This window comes from Astyanax mexicanus, chromosome 6 (genome assembly GCF_023375975.1).
Source record: "Astyanax mexicanus isolate ESR-SI-001 chromosome 6, AstMex3_surface, whole genome shotgun sequence".
Taxonomy (NCBI): domain Eukaryota; kingdom Metazoa; phylum Chordata; class Actinopteri; order Characiformes; family Acestrorhamphidae; genus Astyanax; species Astyanax mexicanus.
This window is the reverse complement of record NC_064413.1, coordinates 28,430,539-28,443,292: the sequence shown is the minus strand read 5'-3', so window position 1 is coordinate 28,443,292 and position 12,754 is coordinate 28,430,539. Positions and strand designations below refer to the sequence as shown.

The 12,754-nt window shown below is 37.6% G+C and overlaps 1 protein-coding gene across 1 annotated transcript in view; it reads left to right on the top strand.

The window, feature by feature from the left end:
• The first annotated feature begins 2,788 nt into the window (after positions 1-2,788).
• LOC103026450 (doublecortin domain-containing protein 2) overlaps positions 2,789-12,754 on the top strand; it is a 33,579-nt gene continuing 23,613 nt past the window's right edge. Inside the window, exons 1-5 of the mRNA XM_007254534.3 lie at positions 2,789-3,142; positions 3,854-3,905; positions 11,307-11,383; positions 11,630-11,764; positions 12,440-12,589. Of these exons, the coding sequence (XP_007254596.3) occupies positions 2,880-3,142; positions 3,854-3,905; positions 11,307-11,383; positions 11,630-11,764; positions 12,440-12,589 (677 nt within the window). The 5' untranslated portion in view covers positions 2,789-2,879. The remainder of the gene's footprint in view (positions 3,143-3,853; positions 3,906-11,306; positions 11,384-11,629; positions 11,765-12,439; positions 12,590-12,754) is intronic.

The window sequence follows — 12,754 nt, the reverse complement described above, 5'->3', positions numbered from 1 at the left end:
ATGGGCAAAAGAACACAGACATTGGACAGAGGAAGACTGGAAAAAAGTGTTGTGGACAGATGAATCCAAGTTTGAGGTGTTTGGATCACAAAGAAGAACGTTTGTGAGACGCAGAACAAATGAAAAGATGCTGGAAGAATGCCTGACGCCATCTGTTAAGCATGGTGGAGGTAATGTGATGGTCTGGGGTTGCTTTGGTGCTGGTAAGGTGGGATATTTGTACAGGGTAAAAGGGATTCTGAATAAGGATTTTGCAACGCCATGCCATACCCAGTGGACAGCGCCTGATCGGAGCCAATTTCGTCCTACAACAGGACAATGACCCTAAACACACCTCCAAATTGTGCAAGAACTATTTACAGCAGAAGCAGGCAGCTGGTATTCTATTGGTAATGGAGTGGCCAGCGCAGTCACCAGATCTGAACCCCATTGAGCTGTTGTGGGAGCAGCTTGACCGTATGGTACGCCAGAAGTGCCCATCCAACCAATCCAACTTGTGGGAGCTGCTTCTAGAAGCGTGGGGTGCAATTTCTCCAGCTTACCTCAACAAATTAACAGCTAGAATGCCAAAGGTGTGCAATGCTGTAATTGCTGCAAATGGAGGATTCTTTGATGAAAGCAAAGTTTGATGTAAAAACAATGTTATTTCAAATACAAATCATTATTTCTAACCAGAACGCAGCAGCACGTCTGGTCTTCAACCAGCCAAAACGGGCACATGTCACCCCGCTGCTCATTGAGCTCCATTGGCTACCAGTTGATGCTCGCATCAAATTCAAAGCTCTTACAATCACCTACAAGGTGATGACAGAACAGGCTCCTTCCTACCTGCACTCGCTCCTGAAGGCTTACGCTACCTCCCGGCTGCTGCGCTCCTCCAATGAACATCGCCTCGCTTTGCCAAACATTCACACAAAGCAATCCAGACTGTTCTCATACAGAGTTCCCCAATGGTGGAACAAACTACCTTCCACTACCAGATCAGGAGAATCTCTCACTATCTTTAAGAAACTCCTGAAGACACAACTCTTCAAAGAGCACTTACTCTCTTAACACCTCTAACACACTAACTACTTCTAACCTCATTTCCTTCTTCCCCTCCTTCACTCCTCTATCCTATTATTCCCCTTTGACCTCCTTTTATCCCTATCCAAAGTTGTTTTTTACCTTTAAACTTATTTTACATTGTTCTTGACTATTGTAAGTCGCTTTGGACAAAAGCATCTGCCAAATGTAATGTAATGTAATGTAAACCTTGTCAATGTCTTGACTCTATTTTCAATTCATTTCACAACGTATGGTGGTGAATAAGTGTGACTTTTCATGGAAAACACAAAATTGTTTGAGTGACCCCAAACTTTTGAACGGTAGTGTAAGTCCACACTTAACAATGATGTGGACCACATATCTTTAGCTATTACCACGTTTATCCATGAACCATCTAGAAAAATTGGCTAAAGAGGGATGTTTATTAACAAGAGCAGTTTTGTTAAAAGAATACAGCAACTGCAAAGAGGGGTACATCACTAATATCGAAGGAGTGTTAAGGTTTTAGCCAACATTAGCTAACCTCGCTAATGCTAGCTAGCATGTGGCATTGCTGTCAGTTGAGATGTGTTTAGCCATTAGGATATTTCAGTTGAATGCACTTAGGTTAGCTAACGTTAACCTAAGACGAACCTCAAAACATTTGCTAGGTAGCTAAAAACTCTGAATTAATAAAAGTCAGCCATGAGCCAAATCAAAAGGTAGTTTGAAAGCTGAAAGTGGTGTTGACTCTTTCTGAAGGTGTAAACTGTCTTGCCTTGTTGTCTCTTCGGGGACGTGGGTTGGAATCTCACTGCTGCCACAGTCTGTAACCCTCGGAGCTTCAGTGTAATTCCATCCAAACACAAGTCTCTTTTTTGAGGGGTTGAAAGATAGTCGGGTAACAAAACTGAGGTAGAACTTCTCTTTTATTCTCGACGGACTTATCAGCAGCACTGCAACATACTTCTCTCTCTGCCCATGTCTGAGAGATCTGTGAGGAGCGTGAGTGCGCCCCTCTTAATTAGTTCCCCCCGGTAAGTCACTATATAGGAACTAAATATCAGATTTAACGTATTATCCTACTTAGGAAAGATTTTACCAGATTTGCCAGAGTATGTGTCATCTCACATGTTTAAACTTTAAGACATAGTTTAAACTATAATAAACAAAAAAAATCAACACTGTATTATTAATTTAATAATAAAAAATAGTTTAAATAATTAAACAATAAACAACTTCTTTCTTGCCCTGTTAAATAAGCTAGCTAACTAGTGTTACGGTTGAGTTATCTACCTAGTTTCTGCATTGTTAAACAGGTTTTATTTTCATATTTTTTTTAATTAGATGATTTGGTAATGTAACGTTTTGTTTAAAACTTTGATACATTTCATTTATGTATGTATTTATTCATTTAATTAATTGAAACCTTATTAGAAGTTCCAGTTTAGCTCACTTTGGTTTTCAAAATACTGGGGATTGTTTTTAGTTCTAGAAAAAAAACTTTTTTTATTGTATAGGCATTATACTTATGATTCATCTATTATTTATGATGTACCCTTATTTATGTGTCATTTCATAAAAGCCCATTCAATAAACTTGGTCTATTGCCTACATCAATGTCTCACTGTTCACGAAAAGTAAACGAATCATATAATATCTGTTAAAATTGGTGATTTAACGAATCAGATGGGCAGTTCGGTTCAGTAAAAGAATCGATTCGTTAAAACTGACTCGAAGCTCTCATCACTTGAGATGTACCTGTAGCCGGTAGAGCGGTAGTGCAGTTTGACTCAGGTTCGAACAGCAGCACCGTGCCCCGCTGCCCCGCACCCCCCGCCCCCAGAGCTGAGATGCCCGGAGTCAGGTCGAGTCTGCAGGCTCAGCCCGCGGTTAAGAGCATATTGGTTTACCGGAACGGGGAGCACGGCCGCGGACCGCGCCGCGTTGTCCTGCACGAGAAGCGCGTGAGCAGCCTGGAGGGTCTGCTGCGCGAGCTGAGCGGCGGCACGCGGAGGCTTCACACACCGCAGGGCCACAGAGTGGGGGCGCTTCAGGACATCCAGCACCGCGGAGCGTATGTAGCAGCCGGAACCGAGACCTTCAAAAAAATAGAGTAAGTTTAAATAAAGTGCGATTGATTATTTTATATTTACAGACAAAACGTGACAAAAAACAGAGCTGGAAAACGTTTGAAAAAAAAAAAAGATTTTCAAAATTAAAATATAAATATATAATATAATATAATCTTACATTCATTAATTACTCTTTTCCTGTGTAAGAATTATTTAATTATTGAAAAGATATTTTGGAGAAATGTTTGGATAAACTCTATATAGACACATTAGTTAGTGTTTTTTTTATTTTCTGCATTGATGGAGTAAAACATAAAGCATAAAGAATTATTTAGTAGAAAAAAAGTGTTAAACAAACCAGAATATGTTTTATTATATTTTAGGCACCTTTGATTAGATGACAGCTTTGCACGTCTTGGCTGAATTTTCTCAGTCAACTTTATGAGCTAGAATCACCTCGAATGGCTTTGAGTTAACAGCTGTGCTGAAATCGTCAAGAGTTAATTATTTAAATTTCTTGTCTCTTTATGTGTTTGAGAGCATCAGTTGTGTTGTGAAGAGGTAGAGTTGGTACACAGCGAATAGCCATATTATTTGAAAAACGTTCTAATCCATAGTATTATAGTATTATACCAGCCTCAGAAACCACAAGTAATATTTATGTTATTTGTCTATCCATATAGTGTAAACATATTTATTTTATCTATATGCCTCTAATGTTCTTATTTTTGTTTTTTTAATTTATTTCCTAGTTATTTACAAATAGGAAACAGGAATAAACAAACTACCCAGAGCAATGGAGTGGTAAGAGCAAACTCTCTTCTTTAACAACAAAGATTTTTTTTTTTCTGTGCCATGGGCACCAGTGATGTCAGTAACACGTTACTCTATTCTGACCATTTTAGTAACGAGTAATGTTTATTCGGGTAATCAGATTAAGGGTCAATCAAGTAAATCAGATTATCCAACTCACTTTGCACTAATTTTGTGTCATTTTCCTTAGTAAAAAAAATATTGTAGCGTCCGACTGGATGCATTGAAAGGATGGGCGAAAAATATGTTTACAGTCGTAGCCGGTGTTCACATAGATCAAATAATCAGTTGCTTGATTTATCACTTGCTGCTATCATTTAATAGCGATTTGCACATTCATGTTTGAACAGTTTTAAAGCAGCAAAAACATATTATTTTGATGGTTACCTAGAGATATTTTGTGGATTATCAGTTTGTCTTTTTTTTGCAATTTGCTGTCATTACAAAGTACAAAAAATGTTTTGTCACAGCAGGGTCAGCCATGCTACAAAATCCCAGGAGCAGTGATGCTTAAATTCCTACAGGGGTGTATTGGCAGATTTGGGTATCAAACCTACAGCCTGTGATCAATAATCCAGTGCTCTAACCATTAAACAACCTGGATCTTGATTCTATTAAATCTGACTTTGAACCCCAAAAAACGTAATCTTATCTTAGTCTAATCCAGTCCATAACCATCCCCTTTTGTGACAACAGGTATTTTGTTAGGAGTTTAAGCATTTGCTGATAAAAAGAGCATAAAGAAAATGCTTGAAAGATACATTTTCCAGCATTAATTGCAATATACAGCTCTGGAAAAAATACGAATCACTTTCTCTGATTTTACTATTTATAGGTATATGTTTGAGTAAATTAAAATAGTTGTTTTATTCTCTAAGCTACAGACAACATGTCTCCCAAATTCCAAATAAAAATATTGTAATTTAGAGCATTTATTTGCAGAAAATGAGAAATGGCTAAAAATAACAAAAAAGGATGCAAAGCGTTCAGACGTCAAATAATGCAAAGAAAATAAGTTCAAATTTAAGTTTTAAGAGTTCAGAAATCAATATTTGGTGGAATAACCCTGGTTTTTAATCACAGTTGTCATTCATCTTGGCATGTTCTCCTCCACCAGTCTTACACACTGCTTTTGGGTAACTTTATGCCACTCCTGGTGCAAAAATTCAAGCAGTTCAGTTTGGTTTGATGGCTTGTAATTTTTAGTTGGTCTGTTTTTTTCCAGAGCTGTATTATATTTATTTTAAGACTATTTTGTACTACTGACATATTGATAATACAATAGCATAATAATGAAGTTTAATATAACATTTAAAAAATCGAAATAAAACATAAAAAAACATTTAAAAATGTTAATAGGCTCTCCTTCTTAGAGGAAAATTGAGGTCGGCAAGCATTATTGAGGCCATGTCCATATATGGTACAATAACGTAATTATCGCAATAGGCCTAACTGCATAACTCCTTTTTTTGTTGGTGTCATTTACCCCTACTGCTCATTAAAACATTGTAAGTCTTTTATAGTATATTCATTACTATATTTGTATGATTCATCTTTCTTCATAAATTATTTTAAATCATCTCTAATAATTCCAACATCTCGCTACTCCTCACACGCTTGGCCATGTCATTTATTTGTCTGTAGTTGTGACACACTGCACCTGCAGCACTGTTCAAAGAAACCCACCTGAGCGAGGTGTAATGTTTAGACAGCCGTATCCTTTATCGGCTGGAAAGAATCACTTTGTTGGCAGCTCAAATGCTGATTAATTATTAATCTGTGCATTATTATCCCCCCACTTAGATGCATATTTAAGTTAAGAGCTCAGCTTTAATAGGCCTTCACAGACAATAACATGCTAGGTCATCCATCCAAAAAGAGCAAGCACTTTAGTGGCTTTGTGACAGAGTTACATAAACATGGCCTACCTCGAATTTGGAGTCACATAGCTAAATGCTTTATACAAATAGGCATATATTGTTGGTGTACAATACCATAAAACATATTAACAACATATAAAAAAGACTAACCAAGTTTATTTTGAGGAAATCAATATCAGACATGGTAAGAATATACTGCCTTACCTAATCGATTTTATTCCCCTTCTGTGTCAGCTTTTATAAACACTGAGGCTTGAGACTGATCATTTTCCAACTCATACTGTTTAAATACTTAAATACTGATACTTATTTATAAATACATAAAAAATAGTTATATATTGTGAACATACACAAAAAGTCCATTAATCAAAACTTAATTATATATATTATTCTGTTAATATGTTTTCCACTGGGTCCATGTACTGTCCACTAATAAAAATACTGCCATGCATTTAGTCACATGATTCTCCCTTCTCCAGTTTACAATATAAAAGCAACACAGAGAAAAACACTTTTATCTTTTATTGAAACCAATGTGTGGGTGTGTTTTTTATTTTATTATTATTTTTTTTTAATACATATCTAAAATTTTTAACCAAAAACTTTTGGACAGCAACTGTCATACAGTACAAAGACAGCTTTGTAGAAGAGCCCAGAGGGTGTGTATTGGCAGCCTGTGATCAGCAAGCCAGTGTACTAACATCAACATCACTAAATAAAGTATAACTAATGTCACTAATACACTACATAATTTTGAAAAGACTCTAAAAAGACTTTTTAACAGACTACAGTCTGACTCTCTCATATCTACATTACATTACATTACATTTGGCAGACGCTTTTGTCCAAAGCGACTTACAATAGTCAAGTACAATGTAAAATAAGTTTAAAGGTAAAACATCTTTGGATAGGGATAAAAGGAGGTCAAGGGGAATAATAGGATAGAGGAGTGAAGGAGGGGAAGAAGGAAATGAGGTTAGAAGTAGTTAGTGTGTTAGAGGTGTTAAGAGAGTAAGTGCTCTTTGAAGAGTGTCTTCAGGAGTTTCTTAAAGATAGCGAGAGATTCTCCTGATCTGGTAGTGGAAGGTAGTTTGTTCCACCATTGGGGAACTCTGTATGAGAACAGTCTGGAATGCTTTGTGTGAATGTTTGGCAAAGCGAGGCGACATTCATTGGAGGAGCGCAGCGGCCGGGAGGTAGCGTAAGCCTTCAGGAGCGAGTGCAGGTAGGAAGGAGCCTGTTCTGTCATCACCTTGTAGGCGATTGTAAGAGCTTTGAATTTGATGCGAGCATCAACTGGTAGCCAATGGAGCTCAATGAGCAGCGGGGTGACATGTGCCCGTTTTGGCTGGTTGAAGACCAGACGTGCTGCTGCGTTCTGGATCATCTGGAGTGGTTTTACTACACAGGCCGGGAGGCCAGTTAGCAGGGCATTAAAGACAAAGACATCTAAAGACAAGTCACAGACTTCTTACTCACAGACTAAGATTTTACAAAAAATGGAGATCACTAACTATAAGAATGCAACCAGATTCTTTCTGAGATTATTTCCCATCATGCTTCTGGTGGAGTTTACATACAATACATATTGCATATTAAATTACAAATAATGTGTATATCAATACTGTGATTTATCAGCTTTTGCCCCATCAGCAGTTTATTATTCTGCCACACTGTTAGTTCTTAAAATTTTTGTTCAACTCTGCCCAAAAGCTTCTTTTCACCCCTTTTTTTTGCTACAACCTTGTATAGGAAAGAATCATAAAGAACATCATTCTTGCAAAATGTGATCTATTCAAATTTATTCAAAATGAACACTGCACAATAAGACAAAGTAGTGCACAAATAATAATGTTACCTGTGTTAAAAATACTGTACATCATAAAGGAAGAACCATATAAAGCATATATCTGCAAAATGTATTCTTTTTAAAATCGTTTGTAAACAATCACCTGAAATATTCTTGCCTGGCGGCTTCCCAAAGCTCTCCTATTGGCTGTTGACATTGTTCACGTCACTATTTGCGTGAGCCAAGTGTCAAGACTTATGATATATTAAACACAGTTGATTTTATGCGAAAAGGCCATAAACTTTAGTCCTAACCACCTTATGCTGAACGTTTGAGATAACGCGACCGCAACTGTAGAAAGGCTCTCTTGATTTTATCCCGGCTCTGGAAATTTGTCTGCGACTGTGAAATCACTTTTGTTAGGTGTAAGGTCGGCATAAGACAGTGGACAGTAGGGCTGTGTGATTAATATTATTATAATATTGTTAATATTAGTTCATTACAAACATTTCCACATTACACACAATGTATTTTTCTTTTTTTTTAACGTAAAACAGTTGAACTGTACTCAAAATCTAAAAGGATATTTATATTCAGGGATGTTTGTTGGCCAAATATAGCCAATTACTTCAAAACATAAGAGCCCCAGAAATGCTTTATTTAGCAGTTTTATATGCTAAGAGCTCTACACTGTTTGCTGTGGTAATTGGCAATCAGAACCTTGGACGAGGACCCTCCTGATGGCTTCAATTAGAGCGCTGCTGCTTGCTATTCTGAATTTGCACTGAGAACCTTACGCTTCTCCCCAGAGCTCGCTGTCCTCCCCCTCCGCTGTGACCTGTATGCAAACTCCATGTAGCGTTGTTAAGGGATACAGCTGGATCCGATCCCGTGAGACACTGAAACACTAGATGGGAGTGATTATTTGAGAGCGTCGGAGGCTAAACAGGGTTAGGCCCCAGCTTACTCACAAACACACACACACAAACATATTTAAGGGTGTGTGTGACTCAAGGGTGACTCTGACATTCGAGGTCAAGGTTTCAGACTTTCAGTACAGAATGTTCAGAGGAGGAGACACCTTGTTTAATCATCTATTCAGATAGAAAACTTACAAACGTTGTAGTCACAGTTATAGGTCACAACATGTATAGATTTATACAAATGAATGTAATATATAAATGGTTAGAATAGTTAAAAGACAACAGAAGTATCGTATTGATTATATATTTACATTTGTGCTGTCAAAATATTTGTGTTATTGCAGGCAGTTAAACTGGAAACTTTAATGTGTTCAATTTGTTTAACACATTTAATTAATCATTTTACCATTTTTGTCCCAACTTGCATTTATTTCCTCCATTAAAGTGTCTTTGTTCGAGCCTCCTTGTGTCTGATGCTAAAGCTCTGTTCAACTATTACTCGGCACATTTAAAGATTTTCATTTAAAAAGCACCAAAACTACCCTAAGATATTTTTAAAAAGGCTCTGGTATGTTTTTTTGTCTCCCTCCCAAAAATACAAGAAAGTACCAGCATGTAAACTTTTAAATCATGATGTTAATCCCAGAATTTTAATTATGATTTATCTCAGAATATTAAAACATATAAGATTAATTTTTTATACAGTTGACTCCACATTTTTATATACTATTGTATATCTGTTGATTAGGGGTGTTCCATGTCGTATCGTACACAATAATATCATCAACATTTAAAAAAATTGTGAATGATATTATACCCTGAAATTTCGCGCCATATCACCCACCCCTAATTATCACATCAGGGTATAACTTTTTTGCTGTTTTTAGCAAAATAATTCAGTTAGGGACGTGAAATATGTAGCAATAATAAAATGTAATATTCATTTTGTTATAGTAGTGTATTCTTGAAATATATTCTTAGTATCCTTATCACGAAAATACAATGAAATATTGTAATATAGTTTTAGGGCCATATCGCCTACCCGTACTGTTAATGAATCCTTTATCAGATTGTATGGCAGCATATGTACACTGCTCAAAAAAATAAAGGGAACACTCAAATAACACAATAAAACTCCAAGTAAATCAAACTTCTGTGAAATTAAATTGTCCACTTAGGAAGCAACACTGATTGACAATCAATTTCACCTGCTGTTGTGCAAATGGAATAGACAACAGGTGGAAATTATTGGCAATTAGCAAGACACACTCAATAAAGGAGTGGTTCTGCAGGTGGGGACCACAGACCACTTCTCAGAACCTATGCTGTCTGGCTGATGTTTTGGTCAGTTTTGAATGTTGGTGGTGCTTTCACACTCGTGGTAGCATGAGACGGACTCTACAACCCACACAAGTGGCTCAGGTAGTGAAGCTCATCCAGGATGGCACATCAATGCGAGCTGTGGCAAGAAGGTTTGCTGTGTCTGTCAGCGTGTCCAGAGGCTGGAGGCGCTACCAGGGGACAGGCCAGTACACCAGGAGACGTGGAGGAGGCCGTAGGAGGGCAACAACCCAGCAGCAGGACCGCTACCTCCGCCTTTGTGCAAGAAGGAACAGGAGGAGCACTGCCAGAGCCCTGCAAAATGACCTCCAGCAGGCCACAAATGTGCATGTGTCTGCACAAACGGTTAGAAACCGACTCCATGAGGATGGTATGAGGGCCCGACGTCCACAGATGGGGGTTGTGCTCACAGCCCAACACCGTACAGGACGCTTGGCATTTGTCAGAGAACACCAGGATTGGCAAATTCGCCACTGGCGCCTTGTGCTCTTCACAGATGAAAGCAGGTTCACACTGAGCACATGACAGACGTGACAGAGTCTGGAGACGCTGTGGAGAGCGGTCTGCTGCCTGCAACATCCTTCAGCATGACCGGTTTGGCAGTGGGTCAGTAATGGTGTGGGGTGGCATTTCTTTGGAGGGCCGCACAGTCCTCCATGTGCTCACCAGAGGTAGCCTGACTGCCATTAGGTACCGAGATGAGATCCTCAGACCCCCTGTGAGACCATATGCTGGTGCGGTTGGCCCTGGGTTCCTCCTAATGCAGGACAATGCGAGACCTCATGTGGCTGGAGTGTGTCAGCAGTTCCTGCAAGATGAAGGCATTGAAGCTATGGACTGGCCCGCCCGTTCCCCAGACCTGAATCCGATTGAGCACATCTGGGACATCATGTCTCGCTCCATCCACCAACGTCACGTTGCACCACAGACTGTCCAGAAGTTGGCGGATGCTTTAGTCCAGGTCTGGGAGGAGATCCCTCAGGAGACCATCCGCCACCTCATCAGGAGCATGCCCAGGCGTTGTAGGGAGGTCATACAGGCACGTGGAGGCCACACACAATACTGAGCCTCATTTTGACTTGTTTTAAGGACATTACATTAACGTTGGATCAGCCTGTAGTGTGTTTTTTCACAAACAATTAAACAATTAATTTTGTGTGTGGCTCTAAATCCAGGCCTCCATTGGTTAATAAATTTGATTTCCATTGATGATTTTTGTGTGATTTTGTTGTCAGCACATTCAACTTTGTACAGAACAAAGTATTCAATGAGAATATTTCATTCATTCAGATCTAGGATGTGTTATTTGAGTGTTCCCTTTATTTTTTTGAGCAGTGTATGTTGTGTTTTGATTTGTTTACCTTAGATATATTTTTATAATTATATACTTATTTCTCCATTGTTAACTAGACCTTTTTTGTTGTGATTCATATGTTGCATTGATCTTTTGTTTTGACAGTTGAAACCAGTCCCTCAGAAGCGTATAAATGTATCAGCCCGATTCCTCAAACCCATTAACGAGCCATGTACAATATTGTGAGTATTATTTTTGAAACCTTTTTTTTAACCTTTTTTATTTATTTAATACAATTAATGTTACACAGTGGATAGGGGAGTTATATACATATAAAAGAGTAATAAAACTCTGGGTTGATTGTTTGGTGCGTTTCTATGTATAGATGATGATAAAAATGAACAATTTTATTTGTGTTAAGGTGGTAATTTATAGTATATGGTTGTTTTGGACTAATGTAAGATAATTTTGTATAAATCCTTATACAGTATTGTAGCAAATGGAGACGTGTTGAATCCAGCAGTGAGGCTTCTGGTTCATAGCCGTTTGCTGGGTCAGTTTGAGCGGATCCTGGAGATGGTCACTGAGAAGATGGGGCTAAGGGTTCTGGGAGGTGTGCGCAGGTATCAATGTTTTTTTTTTTTGTTTTTTTTTGTATGTACAGTGGAGCTAAGCTGTATATGTTAAAATGTTCCAGTTTCAATAAAATAGACAAGATAGTCAAATAGTTAAAAGTTTCATATCATCCAAAAAAAAACCTGACATGATCAATATGGCGGTGGGCTAAAATTTTGATAATTTTAAATACTTTACCCATAGCTTTTTACACAAGTTTACACAACTTTAGGTGGCTAGAAGTATTTTGCTTATACCTCTTTACACAGTTTCTGTTTCCCTCAATAGTAGTTATTTGGCTTTTATGTGTTTTTAATATGTTTTAATATAAAAAAACAATGTTTTAATTCACCACTTTAGCCTACATTGCTGTCTTGAAGTTAAAATAAAGGAAATTACATTCTGGGCAGCACAGTGGTTCATTGATTTGCACATTTTAAAAATTAATTGTGATTTCCGTTGCAAAATATAGAGTGTTGTTAATGTTGGTTAATAGTATGTGTTTTCTTATCAGATCAATATCGCAAAGGGAAAATACCATATACTTAAAATCATTTACCACAGTATTTTTTATATTTTAGAGTAAATTAATTACAAGCATACTCAATGATTACATAATTTGCATTTCAGTAATAAATGTCTGTACAGCCTGAGCAATTTTAACTTGTGGCATTGTTTTACAGCCTGTATACCTTTGATGGCATTTCTGTAATGGATGGAAAGGAGTTGGAAAATGGTCAGTTTTACGTTGCAGTGGGCAGAGACAAGTTCAAGAGGCTTCCCTACGCTGACTTACTTTTTACTAAACCCATGGGATTGAGAAGAGTCTATAGGTAAGATGAAACTGATAAAAAGCTTCAAAAAAAAAAACTGTGCAGTGAATATATGACTAGCTGTCTGCAGTTTTTAGAGGACACATTATTGAAATATTTGATACATAAGTCTATTTATTTAGTTCTATTTGAATTTGTTTAACAGCATAAATCATACATACAGCT